Genomic DNA, 18733 nt, shown 5'->3' with positions numbered 1-18733 from the left:
TCATGATCAGCGAGGGTGACGTAGCGTATAATTGGTTTTATGTATTGTTAAAAATTCATATATGTGCATCTCATTGCTTGCATGCTTGCTCATGTTCATAGAAGCGGGCGATTTATAAATTAGGAGTTAGGAGTTAAAGGCCCGCCCTAAACAATAGAACCCGAGCTGATCATGATATTACTATTCTAAGCTATTGCATGCAGTTGCGAAAGAAACCCGTTGGGCATGCAGAACTGAATATATGAATATTCAACCCCCTTCCAATTATCGTTCTAGTGCATGTATCACCCCCCCCCCCAATTATCGTTCTAGTGCATGACATCACTGAGTTCCGTTATCTTTCTTTTTCATCAGCATCAAATTTCAGGAACAAAATACAGCTAATATAGTTACTAAAATTTCTATCATTATTTTCATAACCAGCGCAATTACCATCAGCACCATCCTAGAGACCAACACGATCACCAACATCGTAGATGAGAATTATCACCACCAACATGATTGTAACTACCATAATGAACATCTTAAACAACACCATCATACGACTGGCATTGGTCACAGTTACTTAGGACATGTTTCTTTTTTTCTTGTTTTCAGATGTATTCAAGATGTCATCTTTGTTTTGTTTAAGAGAAGATATTTTTCTATGTCGCGTTATAAATGCTTAAAACCTCAGTTTATATTATGTCTTCAAATAAGGGTTCTAAAATTTTCAACATTGATCATGTTTTGCAAACCTAAAAGGCATCTACAAAGTTTGTTTACAGTATAATCTCAAAATATTGTGAAAATTATACAACATAATCTAAAGAATAAAGGTAAAATAAATGAACGCCGAAAAGATTTTATGTTTTGAACGTTTTCCCGCCAAAATACACGACATAATAAGAAATTTCCTCTTAACAAACTGTAACCCCAGTTAGGGAGGCAAGGGAGTGCTATCACTTGCCCAAGGTGAACTCCCAGACAAACGGAGGGAAGGAGGTGTCTTACTTCTCCATTCTGGACCAGCTCCAAGCAAAGTCTAGCCGCTGCCCGAAAACAATGTTCTTGATGATAGTTTTATAAGGCATTGTTCACTAAATCCATTATGAAATATCCTAACCGAAATCTCAGTTTCAAAACATCTGTCGTTCATAACAAAGTCTTTATCAACTAAGTCTTCTCCTATTGGTTTTCGTCCTAGTGTGAACGAGTTCACTTCAGTTATTTTTAAGAACAAAGTTATTTGCATTTAATTGGTATAAACAACTTGCGGGGAAACTCTACATGTAACAAAATTTTTTCCGGTTAAAAGCGGTTAAACTAATGCACCTCGCTCAATATCGTCCCTGAAAGCAACTGCTTAATATCGTCCAACAAAGGATTTGGTCGAAGAAACACCATATCACCTTTGTTGTCAGGAAAAGCCAGCACGTCTTCTTTTGGGGAAAGTTGAATTGTTTCGCGTAGCCAAAGAGTCTTGAAGTATGGTTGATAGGAAGCGTCGAGAATCGCGCCAGAGTCCATGTCATGAAATGTTATCATGTGATCAGATAAAGTTAATACAATTCTACTCTTGTGAATACAAAATGACCTCAATAAAGGAATGGGGCGGAATGCAGGAGTTACATTTTGAGAATAACCAGTTTCCAGATCAATTATCTGACTCTTATCAGTACTGTGGTCCACGACTACTGCGACTTTGGAATCATTACTGAAAATTACGAAATAAGGGAAGATGACAGACCGATCTCTGTCAGATCTTCCAGCTTCACAGTGATAAAAGAGTTCATATGAAGTTGGGTTTTCGGTATTTCTTTTCCAAATATAACATTTATTCTTATTACAACCAGAGATAAAGGCACCACCGGGCGAGATTTCCACTTCCATCTCCGGCTCAATTCCAGGCAAATTGACCATTACAGGACCATCAGCATCTCTGACATCGATAAATTTCACGGGTTCATTCCTTCCGAGAGCCAAGCCGACAAAGCCTTCAGAAAAACGAAGCGTATAAAATCGGATGTCAGACCTGATAGATAAATGACACAGCGCCACGTCCTGACTGTGAGTAAACACGATCTTTAAATTGTCATCTACCGGGTATCGCGTTAATTTGGGAATCCCGTTAATAAATGGACTAATAACAAACAAGAAATCTTCCGACCACCAGCATAAAAATATTGATCTGCATTGCCTGCTTTTGAAACGTTGTTCAACTTGGCTGCTATAGACATTCCATACGTTGATATATCCATCTGAGTTGCAGGATGCAAGTCGAGAACCGTCAGGAGAAAACGAACTCGAAAAAACTTCCGTTGCCTGTGACAGACAGGAATGGTCCTGTTTAGGAACTAATGTTTTAAAGACAATTAGTTTTTCATTATCTGAATAGAGCCACAGATTATCTCCGAAAAGTGTCATATTAGCAAAAATCTGTCGAGGAGCAGAAACAAGATAGTTCCAAGCAACAATCGCAGTCAAAGGAATACTTTCTGTGTCACTCGAATAACAAAATTCTTCCGAAGAAAAAATACACTCCACACCTTTGCAGATCCATGGACAATAAATTTTATGAGAATGACCCCAACACTTCCATATTTTTAACCGTTTAATATTTGGTTTCTCAAATCCCCGCTGAAAACATCGTTCACATTTCCTACTCTTTAACACAACCGGCTTCACACTTTCCACGTGAGATAATTTTCGCTTATCACTTCTTTGTAATGTGATAGCGTTCCAAACACAAAACGAATAACCCGGATAAGATGAAGATTCTGAATTTGCAATAATAAATAACCCTGTGACGCTTAAAGAACAACAATCAACAGGAAATCCAGCAAAAAGCGACGACAGCAACCTTTGTTTAGCAACGTCCCATAGTTTAATGGTGTTTGAACGGTCACTAGTCACCAGTCTTTTGCCCTTAGGGGAAAATGCACAGGTTTCGAACGTCTGTTCATTTCCAGGGAAAAATGGGACTTCCTTCCTTTCAGCAATGTTAAACATCGTTTCCAGTTTACCAAATAATATGAGCGAATCGTCTGGAGAAAATGTACAGCATGGAATTCTTTCCAATTTTGTTGAAAAACTCATAATTTCAACTAAAGTTGGTAGGGATATCACATGGATAAAATTCTCTCTTACAAATGCTACACTTTTCGAATTGTTAGATAAAGCAACAGCTGTAATACAAACATAGTCACTGTGTTTCCAGACTGCTCGTGGCAAAACCGAAACTTCGTAAGAATTCGACTCGACAAAAGGTGAAAGGTTTGATAGTAGTGTCTCCGTGATTTTCTTTTCATCATCGCTGAAATAACCTTCTGGAGAATGGGTAAGAACCGCTTGTAAATACCATTGTGAAAATACTGTCGAAAGAAATTGTTTTGAATTTTTTTTATCCATTCTTATCGGTCTCAGGGCATTATAAAAAGACTCGAATTCAATGACATGGTACGAAATGCAGGCCGCAATTTACTTGAATCGTTTACAGTTAACATATAACATACGATAATAACATCAACTGACCAAAACACACCTTCCTCCATTTCACTCTTTTCTAGATGTTTTAAACCATGTTTCAGAGCGTATTCCACGTCATTAGTAAAGTTCACCTCAAGTCCTGAAAGAACACCTTTATCTTTAATTTCTTTAAAAACCTTTTCGCATAAAAGCCAAAGCAATCTATGTCCATCATCGACCTTAACAGTATACTGGTGATCTTTGTAGCCCTTTGCTAGAAGCCAATCAATAACGGATTTATGAAAAACGGTTAACATGTCATCTGAAACGTACAACAAGCATGATATGGTTTCATTCATTTTCTTGATGATGACTTTCGTTTCGCGACAATCTGGAGCTAAACCAAAAGCCTGAGCGACGAAAGTGAGGGGAAGAGATCCTTCGGAAGCAGCCAGCATTTCCAAAATTTTCAACACATCGAACTTTTCATCTTTTATGGTGTTAAGCTCGTCTTCAAGGCGTTTAAAATATCGTTCGTAAACAGAATTCAGACCTTCTGGGAGAAACTCCATGACGTCATTCCTTGTTATCTTTTCAAGATCATAGCGAGCCCTTAGCCCAGATTGAAAATGATATGCGTAGAGAAATGAGCCCTGGCATTTGGCAACAAAAGGGGAAAGTAAATCTAATGTATGATCCTCATAGAAATCATCGCTAATATCACTTTCATAACTTTCATCACTATCACTTTCATCCACTTCCCTGCCGACTAAACTTGGAAGGCATTCCTTAAAATAAAGTTCAAGATCTGAGTTATTGTTGGCGTTAACATTCGGAATGTTCGTCTTTTGATCGTTTCTTATTCTTAGATCAGCAACGGAAATCTCTGGCCTGCTCGTCACCAAGATTTTGATGTACTCGGGAAGATCAGGAAAATATTCAGCAATCAAATGCGTAATTTCATTCTTATTATCTGCAGCACTTTCATCCAAGCCATCGATCACGACTAAACGTGGCTCTTTTATTTCGAATTCATGTAAGGGATTTTGCAAATATATTCGAAATGCATCTTCGAGGGTTTTGACTTGATGAGGTCGCTTTAACTGATCAAGAAGCTTCTCTTTAAAACCATGGACATTCTCACACATCTGACTTGCGAGAGACTGCAGCATCACCATAGGATCTCTTAGGTTTGAATCACTGAAATCACAAAAGTGACAAGCAGCCAATTTTCCATTTTTCTCAAAATCCTTACAGATTTTAGCGGCAAAAACGCTTTTACCAAATCCTGGTCCAGCTGTTATTAACTTTATTCTTGAATCGCTGTCACACTTTTGAAACCACTCCTTAACTTTCTCTAACAACCACTCTCTTGTTCCCGGAAGGAAAAAATTCACTTTTCTTTTAATTTTTCCCTTAAAATTATGCTTAGCAAGTTTTCGCAATAAAACTTCATCACTTTCCATGCGGGATTCTTTTTCAGGAATAGTGTCCCCAGGCATTGATTGCGTACGCTTAGTCAATGAATGGCAGATTTCAAATACTGCATCGTGCGTTTTATTTACTGCACCACGCGTTTGATTTACTGCATCGCGCGTCTCATTTACTGCATCACGCGTTTCATTTACTGCATCGCGCGTCTCATTTACTGCATCACGCGTTTCATTTATTACATCGCGCGATTCATTTACTGCATCACGCGTTTCATTTATTACATCGCGCGATTCATTTACTGCATTGCGCGTTTCATTTACTGCATCGCGCGTTTCATTTACTGCATCGTGCGTTTCATTTACTGCATCGCGCGTTTCATTTACTGCATCGTGCGTTTCATTTATTACATCTCGTGATTCATTTAGTCCATCGCACGTTTCTTCAGCGACTTGTGTTAAATGATTTACAGAACATTCATTGTTGCAAGAATTTTAATACACTCATCTTCTCGCTGTTTCCAATCTTCAAGGATTTTTACATACATATTTTCGTCGGGTCCTAGAGGACATTTTTCTAAATCGTCGACATCGCTTTGTGATATCCCTAATTCTACCAATGCCTGGGCAATTTTCTTCCATAAAGATTGAAATGTTGAATTGTCAACTCGAGTTGTTGTCACATGTGCAATAACTTCATTTCTGTAACACTTGATTCTTGTGATATTCGCTTGCGTTGATCTATCAGCATCCGGAGGCATTACATCCCATCCTGTTGATGGAAAACCACAAATGTTCCGGAATAGAACTGTGAGTAATGTGACATCAAAGCTTTTGGAATCTGGTGGATTGCCAGACGGAGGAAACAGTAAATCCCACTGAGAATTATTAATAACTTGAGGTTTTAACTTTTGAAGAGATGTTTTTTTTTTAGCCAGTACTCCGGGTAGACTAACAGGTGGATGGATGTTATCAAATTTATTTCTCAAAGTCTCAGTTCCTTTGTCAACTAAAAGTCTACTAAGTCTTGTAAAATTTGCTTTTTCTTGCAGTTCGTCAGAAGCCATGGCATTAGACAGGGTTAATTACTGTAACAAAATTGTTGTATTAATTATATAGGCTATACCGAGAAAAAGAATGGGATTGAGTAGACTTTTATAAAAGAAAGTCGCAAGGATCTTGTTAAACGAAGGGAATTCTTGTGAAAATAATTTTTTGAAGAGACATATGTTTTAGGAGTAACCTTTCTGACTTGCTACCACCCATATGACAAACTCACATGAACTTAATTTGAGAATTTCCATAAACATTTTGCTGTCTTATTTGTGTGTGGAAATGGGATTTCTCTTGATATTATAAATTTTGAAAGCCTGTTCTCATTTTCATACATAGTATGATCTGAAAGTATTTTGATGCCAATAATTTATGAAAGTATCTCGTGTATTTAAGATCTATTACTACTTGATTTTTTTTATTTCCGATTGTAAACTGTCGTTGAAGTTTTTTTATAAATTTCATTTAGTTCGAGCGATAATTTTGAAAAGCTGTTTCAGCAAATAATTTATTTTCACAAACAACACTACATAAAACATTTCTCTTCTCAGACTAGTGGCTGTGCCTCCGAAACATTTAAGCAATTAAGCTGGGTTATTATATTTTCGTAAGTCTACGCAGTATTATTAGGCGCTCAGGGATCGAGTAAAACTGTATTAAAATAAAACTGTATTGATCGATCCTTAGTCTCAGAACAACTAATCTGTCTTATTTGCTGTTTAGTGTTTGATTATTGTCAGATTTTAGCCCCTGAGCCTCGCAATCGTGTTATGAATTATTTCTATATTGGTTACCGGTTCATTTAACATGACGTCACAGCTCTGTACTGTGCCACAGAATAGAATACACACTCATACTGTTAATATTCGAAGAACGTAATGACGTCACAGCTCTGTGCTGTGCCACTCAATAGAATACAATAGACACTCATACTGTTAATATTCGAAGAACGTAATGACGTCAAAGCTCTGTACTATGCCACTTAATAGAATACAATAGACACTCGTACTGTTAATATTCGAAGAACGTAATGACGTCACAGCTCTGTACTGTGCCACTCAATAGAATACAATAGACACTCATATTGTTAATATTCGAAGAACGTAATGACGTCACAGCTCTGTACTGTGCCACTCAATAGAATACAATAGACACTCATATTGTTAATATTCGAAGAACGTAATGACGTCACAGCTCTGTACTGTGCCTCTCAATAGAATACAATAGACACTCATACTGTTAATATTCGAAGAACGTAACTAACACTGACACAAACGTACCTTCTCAAATCTTCAAAGCGATGATTCCACTACATGGTCAAAATTCTCAGGAAGGATAACGGATAGATGCACTGAAATGTAGATTTAAAACCTAGAAAGAACAAATTCTGATTGTAACTTTAACCCACCCAATCAGTGGCTAGAATGTCATGTGAGTGTCACATGGGATGCGTATTTATAATGGTAATTGCACTAAGTGGAGTGCTCATGCGTCATTACAAAAATCGCACGACCACAAAGCGGAAGACCATATTTATATTTCAGATCGTATACAAACCCTCAATTTTGTTTGATAGAATTAATATCATCATTACTGTTTACTAAAACAAATCACTTAGTAGCGTAGAAACACATTTATTGCGGACTACTGTAGAACCCAGTGGCGTAGCCAGAACGATAATTGGGGGGGCCCATATTCATATATTCGTGATGCGCAGGTTTGATTTCTTTTCAAATCAATTGTCTTTACAGTCTGTTAACATGAATATATGAATATGGGCCCCCCCAATTATCGATGCTGGCTACGCCACTGGTAGAACCTTACACAATGATTTGCAACAGCATTTACAAAAATTTTGGGAAGTTGAGGAAGTAGGTCCTTCTTAGGACAGTATAAGTAAATTTGAAGAGTATGTCATACATAATGGTAAAAGATATGTTGTTAAACAACCCTTTAAACGCGACCATGATATTTTACCTGACAACTATTTTGTCTGTGAAACGAGATTAAAATCCTTGAAGGATCGTTTAGTCCAAAAGGGTATTGAAAAGGAATACGACTTGATTTTCAGGGAATATGAGCAGAATGGTATCATTGAACAAGTTCCCGAGGCTGAAATAGCTAAGGAAGCAGGTGTTACTCTGAAATAGCTAAGGAAGCAGGTGTTACTCACTATCTTCCTCATAGGCCCATAATTTGCAAGGATAGACAAACCACAAAAATAGGAGCCGTGTTTGATGCCTCTTGTAAGACAAATGGACCCTATTTAAACGAATGTCTTCATGCTGGACCTAATTTGATTGCAAAAATATTTGATATTCTTGTAAGATTTAGATGTAATAAAATAGGGCTACTAGCAGATATACGACAAGCATTTCTCAACATTGCTATAGACGAGGAACATCGGGACTATCTTAGGTTCTTATGGCATGATTCAGTTACAGGGCAGACGATCATTTATAGATTTCTTACAGTGGTATTTGGCGTTACAAGCAGTCCATTTCTACTAAATGGCACCATCCGTCACCATCTAAACAAGTACGATCGTACTATAGTGGACCAGGAACTGCGTAACCGAGTTTAATTTCTGAACTGCATTGTATTTATAACAATGGAGAGGACAATGTATTTCTAATCGTTTCCGTTTACTTATATATAGGCTGAATATCAATGATATGTATATATTATTTGCTGCAAATATATCAAGAATTGCTTGTAACTTGCTTCAAAGGTCAAAAGTAAAAATTCGAACTCCGTCAATCAATGCGGAATATTGCTTAGAATAATTGTGCCAAGTTTCATTCCGATCAAACAAGTAATGCTAGAGCCTTAGGGTTTTTTTAAAGAGCGTCGCCCCTTAACAACAAGAAGAAGAAAAAGAAGAAGAAGTAGAAGAAGATTAGCAGCGGTTAGGGACCAGTTCCTGGTCCAACAAGTATGTAGAGAGTATTTGCTCTTTTAACTGCACAACGATGCCAAACCTTATCTAGCTTAGACCTCGATTTTATGCGGGAAACTGATGATGGAATTATATTTACAATACGCAAGAAACTAAAAACCACGAAGACGGGAAAACACCTCCCGCCTATCAAGGTTAAAAGCTATTCCGAGGACATCCGCCTCTGCCCTGTAGCTCATATTAAACACTATATTATTAAAACTAAACCTATGAAAGCTGATTCCAAATGGCTACTAAGTTACGTCAAACCATTTAAACCGGTTACAAATTCCACAATTGGTCGTTGGGTCAAACGTGTCCTCCAAGGCTCAGGCATCGACATAAACAATTTCTCAGCTCACACTAGTCGGACGGCGTCCTCGTCTTAAGGATTCCTATCTGGGTTGTCCCTTAAGAACGTACTCAAAGCTGGCGGTTGGACAAATGCAGAAACATTTGCCAAACATTATAATAAACCATTCGTCTCCAATTTTGGAAACAGCATACTTATAAATCACTTTAATAGCGAGGACAACAATGATCGCGAATGACTTACATATCTTGTATAGCTCTGATAATAAACTATTAAGACGGTGTATCAAACACTGAGATGGTTGGGGTTCACTTTCATCTTGCAACTCGCTGACCCTCACATCTTTCAATTCTCATGCTACTCCGTAGTGACGTAGACTGATGACGTATATAATTTGAAAATTAAACGAGACTTAGCAACCTGCAAGTTGAAGTTTGATTTGAATTATATAACGTCATCAGTCCTGAACGAAGGAGTAACATGCCCTTCCTTCATTGCGGAGAGTTGTCCCTCCCGATACTTCTTCGTTCCGTGTGAGAATCAGCGAGTTGGCTGTCTTTAAAATATGGTTAGGAAAGCGAGCGCGTGCTTCTCATGTTACTCTTTCGTTCAGGACTGATGACGTTATATAATTCAAATCAAACTTCAACTTACAGGTAAGTCTCGTTTAATTTTCCAATTAAAGTTTCTTTTGAGCATTTCGATTCCTGCCGGAGGACCGATAGTTGACTCATTTTTCCATCAACTGTTCCTGGCTTGAAATTAAAGTGTGTATAATACCACTCGAAGTTAAGACCCTTTTAACCTCTAGAATTTACCAGCATCGAGTGAAGTGCCAAAAGTCATAAATAACTCATAATTGATTTAAAACTGCCATGCACCTTAGAATATCGTGCGAGTGTCATGTAGTTATGGAATTTGTATATTAGGGGGTCATTTTCACTAGCAGAAAGTTCATATAATTAATTTCATTGTAAAAAATGCACAACTGCACAACGCGACGAAGCGCTGTGCAGTGCCAGGCATTTAATAATGCAAGTTTATTCAATACGACGCCACAGCGCTGTTCCGAACCTACATGCACATACAACCAACCATGTCTACTTTACCGTGTTGTTGATAAATCATTTAAAATCACAAACGTACTAGTTCAAAATTTAGAATGTGATAATCTACATGGGCAAAACCATATGTAGACGAATATGTCGAACATAAACAAAATCACGCCTTACTTAAGTGCATCGAAAATGGGAAAATATCCTGGAAAATATTTATGTGGCAAAAAGCGTGTGTACAAGAGCTGTTTTCTGGTTAATACCCAGTATTTATAATAACAGACAGATGATGCGTCTCTATAGTCACACGAGGGTCTTAAACTGTAGTCTGAAAAATTGTTGCTGCAGGATATGACTCCAATGGCATAGGAGGGTCGGTAACATCATATTATTCTGGCGACGAGTTAACAATTTCGGAATTGTATTCCTTTTGTTTAAAGAAGCGAAAAATGTGCAATGTATTTTAAGTCTCACTATCACACGAGTATACTGACAACGCCACCATTTCCGGCATTATGCAGACCAATATTTGGCAATCATGCAGATAGACTACCAACTACGCTTACGAATTTAACATTATGCGCGAACATTTAAATAAAAGTATGTCTCTTTTTATCGCAATGTGGAATCATAAATCAACGAAGATCTAAAACGCCTGAACTTCACGGCGTCAAACACAAAGAGCTGTGTTGTGGAAAGACCTTATACGACTGTGACGACTTCACTGTGTTGATGACATAAAATCATTTATACTCTTTAAAAAACACGACTAACACTGACATAAACGCACCTTTTCAAATCATGAAAGCGATTATCTCAATACATGGCTAAAATTTCACACAAATGTACCAAAATTCGCAGAAGATACTCACGATGTAGTATTTAAAACCAAGACGCAAACTGATTGTAATTTAAAACCTCACAAGCACTCAGTCTCAGTAGAGATTTCATCACACGCATTGTTGACATATAATGTCATTTTTAATATCATCATTATTAATATTATCTGGTGCAGGGATCAGCCATGACAGTGTTAGGGAAGCTGGAAATTTCTTTATAAACGCGCAATGGCTCATCTAACTTGGCTAAGACTGATTTATGTTGTGTTAATACGTAAATGACTGTTCTAATGATTTCTGGTTTACAGAGAAAATGCCTCTGGTTAATCACACTGAATAAACCAAACTGACCATGGTCATAAATGCAGGGCTAGTCTATGAAAATATAAACAAATTTAAGTTTTTAAGAAATACAATTACTGTCATGAAGACCACCCAACCACCCTAGAGATGACACCTCTGTATTTACTTACAACATTTCACTTGCAATCTGTAATTCTGGTCTGATAATGTTTCTGTGACAAACATTGATTTCCAAGGTTAAATGAAATGTCATTATGTAAAATACTCAACTAAGCCATAGAGAACTCTGTCAAACATTAGCTGGGATTGCATTGGGTCTGATTAAGTTCCAACCTCATGAATGAAAATATTTGCAACTAAAGTAATTGCTGAACTGACAGATAATTTATTTCAGTGATTGACAGATATTGTTGTACTAGATGGACTGATCAATGACTGACCAACGTATTTGTTAAAATACTTTTGGTTGGAACAGATGGTGAAGTCTAAATACATAGTTAACATGATAGTTAGAGGATAAATTAGATGTATTCAAGCTGGTATTATGCATGAGAAAGAAACCATAACAATAAATGCATATAGTGTAAAATGTGATGGCATGTGGATGTAAGATTAATAAAACCCCAAATTATGATTTATAAATTTAGTAAAATATATCTCAGTCTTTTAGTCATGTGATATTTGCATTGATATAACATATATTGTTTGACCATGATCATGGTGGGTTTTAGCTATAAAACGTAATACCATTGAAAGTTGTGTGAAGAATATATTAGAATATATTATCCAGTTCCAGGATGGTTTCAACCAAATCTGTTGCCGAACAATTTTCCTAACAATGGGTTGAATAATGTTTAAAATGGACATGTAAGATATCAATGAAATGATTATATTGCCCCTGAAAGATATTTCTGGACTATGGTCTAAATAAATTAGTGAATAAAATTGATTTCCTGTGTTATTACAACTTGGGGAGCACTATGTAAATAAATTGAAAATTGGATGTGTTTTAATACAACCATTTTATAGCAAAATTCATGAAACAAAACTATAGCGCTGACTGTTGTATTATTTTGCATATGATATTAACCACAAAGCATTGAAAAATAAATTCCTCCCCTACCCAGCTAAATCAGATTGTGAATATTTTTGTTGACTAAGCAATATATACAGTATATATAAGCAACAATGAGCAATATACTACGTGAAACACAATATAAACCAAACAAGCCGGTCAAAATATTGTAATTTAAAGCAAATGGACAAGGACGCATACGTATATCAAAATATGAGAGAAATCTCGCAAGGAATCTAGCACATACCTTCGACAATCTGGTCTTGTCTAGTCTGTATTACCACGACTAGCCCAAAGCCGTATGTCTTTGTTTTTGTACTTGTCTGCGTCGATAAACCTTGTTAAAATAACTTTCTCAATAAATACGTTGCTCACCCACGACGAATCCAGGATCACTTTGGGAGCTTCTAGTCCAATAATACGATCATTTTGACAAATAACGAACACAGACTTAGAAGAAATACAAAGACTCAAAAAGAAACAGGAACTGGGTGAGGTTTTGGGTGCGGCCACTGAGCTATATGGCGCCGCGAACTGAAGTTAGAAAACTGAAACGATATCTCCAAATAATTTTTTTAGTATTTTTGGACCAGGAACTGGTCCCTAGCCGCTGCTAATCTCTTCTTCTTCTTCTTCTTCTTCTTGTTAGGGGGCGACGCTCTTTAAAAAAACCCTAAGGCTCTATCATTACTTGTTTGATCGGAATGAAACTTGGCACAAGAGATAAGCGAACAAATGCAGTTCTTGTGTCAATTCACTTGTGCAAAAATACTAAAACAGTTATTCCCCGATAATCAACGAGCCTGAGGCAAAAAATTTTTAAATGTCCTATTATTGAATTATTTGTATATTTTTTTAATTGCTCATAATGGTAGTGACCGCTCAAAAAATACCGCCTTTAAAAACACTGGGGAGAGCATCAAGAAGTGAGAAATTCAGTTAAGATCGAGGCTTTGGGGAATAATTTACAAAAGTACACTTCTTTAAACAATCAGATCTAACTTCTCCAAATCTGACAAATTTGCGATAATTTATCTTTTTTTCTAATTATTCTCTTTAGGCTGCTTTCCACGCATGCGTTTTTCATATGCACGTACACACACACGGAAGTCTAAATCAATGATATATGTTAGCTTTGAAAAAGTAAATAAATTGAAAGAATGTTAAAGCATTTTTACGTATGAAACGTATCTACGCCTGCGTATGAAAAACGCTTAAAGACCCGTTGACATGGTACCGGAGAAGGTCGAGTTTTGAAGATAATGAAAGACAATGTAGTTATTTAATGTTTGAGCCCTAAATAAATATACCAAATCTATGAAATTAATAAGCATTTAGTAATAATCGTTGCTTCATAACGGCAAACGAAGATGTGATGAGTGGATCCGGTACCGTGTGACGCAGCTTAAGTGGAAGGCAGCCTTAAGAAGCCAGGCAATAACAAAGTGATTGGAAGCGAACCGCATTTTTTCAATTGTTTCGACATTGCTGGAATCCTTCATGGGAGAAATTACCACAATAGGAAAATTCAAATATATCGGAGCCACTGTTGCAGACATCTTAAAGACAACTTAGGGGATGTTAGCAAAAACCAAAATAAGAAATTTCAACAAAAAAGTGAGAGCATGAAAAAGTTTGCCAAAAAAATTTTTTACAAAGTACAAATTTACAATATATTGCTGGCAGTAACGAACGCAGTAAAGATAAAAAACGACGTTTGAAACACGCCTAAGATATTAATTGTTGTGTTGTTTCGTGACCTTTTTTTTCATGAACATCAGATGTCCTCAACATAATATTATTCACATTTCAGTCAAATTTTTACAATTTTCCAGCTCCGCTTCAGACTATAAACACCTTCCCGCCCAGCTAAAAAACGAACGTCCCCTGTAATGTACATAGTTCTTGCAGTTCCATTAGGGGCGATACTAGAACGTTAATTGAGGGGGTGCTTATTCATATATTCAGTTCTGCGCGACGGATTTCTATTCCAAGCTATTACACTTACAAAAGAAATCCGTCGGGCAGAACTGAATATATGAATATTCAACCCCCCCCCCCCTAAATTGTTCTCGTGCATGACGTCACTGAGTTCCATTATCTTTCTTTTTCATCAGCATCAAACTTAAGGAACAAAATACAGCTAATATAGTTACTACAATTCTACCATTATTTCATGACCAGCACAATTACTATCAGCACCATCCTAGAAACCAGCACACCACCACCATCATAGAATAGAATTATCACCACCAACATGACTGTAACTACCATAATAAACATCGTAAACCCACCATCATACGACTGGCATTGGTCACAGTTTTCTAGGACTTGTTTCTTGCAGATGTATTCAAGATATCACCTCTGTAACCCCAGTTAGGGAGGCAAGGGAGTGCTATGACTTGCCCAAGGTGAACTCCTAGACAAACGGAGGGAAGGAGGTGTCTTACTTCTCCATTCTGGACCAGCTCCAAGCAAAGTCTAGCCGCTGCCCGAAAACAATGTTCTTGATGATAGTTTTCATGTTATTGCTCACTCAATCCAGTAACTGAAAAATGAATTCCAAAACACTGTCGTTCATAAAAAAGGCTTTATCAGCTAAATCTTATCCTATTGGTTTTTGTCCTCGTGTGAACGAGTTCACTTCAGTTATTTTTAAGAACAAAGATATTCGTATTTAATTGGTATAAACAACTTGCAGGGAAAACCAACATGTAAGTAAAAATTTTTGTAGATTTTTCTAAAAGCAGTCTAAACCTTTTTCCACAAGACGACTTTATTCCGGTTAAAGAAAGGATTGACTACTGCACCTCGCTTAATATCGTCCTACAAAACTGCCCGTCGCTTAATATCGTCCAACAAAGGATCTGGTGGAATAAACAGTCGAAGAAACACCATATCGCCTTTGTAGCCAGGAAAAGCCAGCACTTTTGGGGAAAGTTGAATTGTTTGGCTTGGCCTAAAAGTCTTCAAGTATGGTTGATAGGAAGTGTTGAGAATCGCGCCAGAGTCCATGTCAAAAAATACTATCAGGTATTCAGATAAAGTTAATACAATTCTACTCTTGTTAATACAAAATGACTTCAAATAAGGAATGGGCTGGAATGCAGGAGTTATATATTGAAAATCACCAGTGTCCAGATCAATTATCTCACTCTTATCAGAACTCCTGTGCATGACTATTGCGACTTTGGAATCATTACTGAAAATTGCGACATAAGACAATCTGTCAGACCTTCCAGCGTCACGGTGATAAAAGACTTCATACAAAGTTGGGTTTTCGGTATTTCTTTTCCAAATATAACATTTATGCTTATTACAACCAGAGATAAAGGCACCACCAGGCGAGATTTCTACTTCCATCTTAGGCTCAATTCCAGGCAAATTGATCATTGCAGGACCATCAACATCTCTCACATCGAGAACTTTCACTGGTTTGAAGCCTCCGAGAGCCAAGCTGACAAAGCCTTCAGAAAAACCAACCTTTAAATCTAGGAAATCAGACCAGTTCTCTGGCCTGAATTCAGACAAGTCTCCAGACAAGTCCTCTAGCAAAACGTCCTGACTGTGAGTAAACAAGATCTCTCGATTGTCATCTACCTGGTATCGCGTTAATTTTGGAATCCTGTTAAATTCACTAATCACAAACAAGAAATCTTCCGACCACCAGCAAAAAAATATTGACCTCCATTGACTGTTTTTGAAACGTTGTTCAACTTGGCTGGTATAGACATTCCATACGTTGATATATCCATCTGAGTTGCAGGATGCAAGTCGAGAACTGTCAGGAGAAAACGAACTCGAATAAACGAACGTTGCCTGTGACAAACAGGAATGATCTTGTTTAGGAGCTAATGTCTTAAAGACAATTAGTTTTATATTATCTGAATAGAGCCACAGATTATCTTTAAAGCTGTCATTTTGACTCGAAGAAAGGGATCATAGTAAGAATAGGCAAAAAATAGTTCCAAGCAACAATCACAGTCAAAGGAATTCTTTCTGTGTCACTTGAATAACAATATTCTTCCATAGAAATCGAAAAAATACACTCCACACCTTTGCAGACCCACGGACACGACATTATACATTTTCTTTCATGTGTTTCATCACATAACCTCACTTCATATTTGTCATATAACCTTACTTCTAACTGTTTGTAATTTGGTTCGTCAAATCCCCGCTGAAAACATCGTTCACATTTCCTACTCTTTAACACAACTGGTTTCTCCCTTTCCCCGTGAGATAATTTTCGCTCACACTTCTTTGTAATGTGATAGCGTTCCAAACACACAACGAATAACCCAGATAAGATCGAGATTCTGAATTCCCAATAATAAATAAACCTGTGACGCTAAAAGAACACCAATCAACAAGAAATTCAGCACAAAGCGACGACAGCAACCTTTTTTTAGCAACGTCCCATAGTTTAATGGTGTTTGAACCGTCGCCAGTCACCAGTCTTTTGCCGTTAGGGGAAAATGCACAGGTCTGGAACGTCTCCTCATTTCCAGGGAAAAATGGAACTTCCTTTCTTGCCAGCAATGTTAAACGCCGTTTCCAGTTTACCAAATAATATGAGCGAATCGTCTGGAGAAAATGCGCATTGAATTTTTTCCAATTTTGTTGAATAGTTCATAATTTCAACCAAAGTTGGTAGGGAAAACATGGATAAAATTCTCTATTACAACTGCTGCCTTTTTCATCGTTAGATAAAGCAACAGCTGTAATATAATAAAATTGATTCTGCTCGTAACTGTCTTTCCAGAATGCTCGCGGCAAAACCGAAACTTCGTAAGACTTCGACTCAAAAAGGTGAAAGGTTTGATAGTAGCGTCTCCGCGATTTTCTTCTCATCATCGCTGAAATAACCTTCTGGAGAACGGGTAAGAACCGCTTGTAAATACGATTGTGAAGATATGGTCGAATAAACTTGTTTTGAATGTTTGTAATATCCACTCAGGCGTTCCAGGGCTCGATGGTCACATTCAATGACATGGTACGAAATGCGGGCGCGAAACCCTTCGTTTTTATTCCAAGGACTTTGCAGTAATTTGAGCCAGAAACTTACCAAATCGCGTGAATCGTTCAAAGTTAACATATAAATACTATAATAACATCAACAGACCAAAACACACCTCCTCCATTTCACACTTTTCTAGATGTTTTAAACCATGTTTCAGAGCGTATTCCACGTCATTAGTAAGCTTCACTTCAAGTCCTGAGTGAACACCTTCCACAATTTCTTTAAAAACCTTTTCGCATAAAAGCCAAAGCGATCTATGTCCATCATCGACCTTGACAGTATACTGGTGATCTTTGTAGCCCTTTGCTAGAAGCCAATCAATAAAGGATTTGTGAAAAACGGTTAACATGTCATCTGAAACGTACAACAAGCATGATACGGTTTCATTAATTTTGTTGATATGTCTTTCGTTTCGCGACAATCTGGAGCTAAACTAAAAACCTGAGCGACGAAAGTGAGGGGAAGAGATCCTTCGCAAGCAGTCAGTATTTCTAAAATTTTCAACACATTGAACTTTTCATGTTTATATCGCTAAGCTCGTCTTCAAGGCGTTTAAAATATCGTTCGTAAACAGAATTCAGTCCTTCTGGGAGAAACTCCATGACATCAATATTTGTTATCTTCTCAAGATCATAGCGAGCTCTTAGCCCAGATTGAAACTGATATGCATAGAGAAATGAGCCCTGGCATTTGGCAACAAAAATGGAAAGTAACTGTAATGGACGATCCTCATAGAATTCATCGCTCATCTCACTTTGTGTCACTTCCCTGCCGACTAAACTTGGTAACCATTCTTCAAAAAAAGTTCAAATCTGAGTTATTGTTGTCATCAACATTAGAAATGTCTGTCTTTTGCTCGTCTATTAGTCTTAGATCAGCAACGGAAATCTCTGGTCTGCTCGTCACCAAGATTTTTATGTACTCGGGAAGCTCACAAAATATTCAGCAATCAATTGTGTAATTTCATTCTTATTATCTGCAGCACTTTCATCCAAGCCATCGATCACGACTAAACGTGGCTCTTTTATTTCAGTTCATCTAAGGGATTTTGCAAATATATTAGAAATGCATCTCTCAGGTTTTGGACTTGATGACGTCGTCCTAACTGATCAAGGAGCTCCTCTTTAAAACCAGGGACGCTCTTGCACATCTGACTTGCGAGAGACTCCAACATCGCCATAGGATCTCTTAGGTTTGAATTACTAAAATCACAAAAGTGACAAGCAGCTAGCTTTCCATTCTTCTCAAAATCTTCAC

At 37.3% G+C, this 18733-nt stretch overlaps 1 protein-coding gene and 1 pseudogene across 1 annotated transcript; both read right to left on the bottom strand.

The window, feature by feature from the left end:
* Positions 1 to 899: 899 nt before the first annotated feature.
* Positions 900 to 17857, bottom strand: LOC114535042. Its single transcript, XM_028556416.1, has 2 exons — positions 17706 to 17857; positions 900 to 3644 (listed from the first exon to the last, which is right to left on the bottom strand). The coding sequence occupies exon 2, from the start codon at positions 3388 to 3390 to the stop codon at positions 1306 to 1308; it is 2085 nt and encodes a 694-aa protein (XP_028412217.1). The 5' UTR covers positions 3391 to 3644; positions 17706 to 17857; the 3' UTR covers positions 900 to 1305.
* On the bottom strand, positions 3402 to 12929 carry LOC114535034 (annotated as a pseudogene).
* Positions 17858 to 18733: the final 876 nt, after the last annotated feature.

The sequence above is a fragment of the Dendronephthya gigantea genome, unplaced genomic scaffold (genome assembly GCF_004324835.1).
Source record: "Dendronephthya gigantea isolate DGI-Jeju-01 unplaced genomic scaffold, DenGig_1.0 000109F, whole genome shotgun sequence".
NCBI lineage: Eukaryota > Metazoa > Cnidaria > Anthozoa > Malacalcyonacea > Nephtheidae > Dendronephthya > Dendronephthya gigantea.
This window is presented reverse-complemented; position numbering and strand designations above follow the sequence as displayed.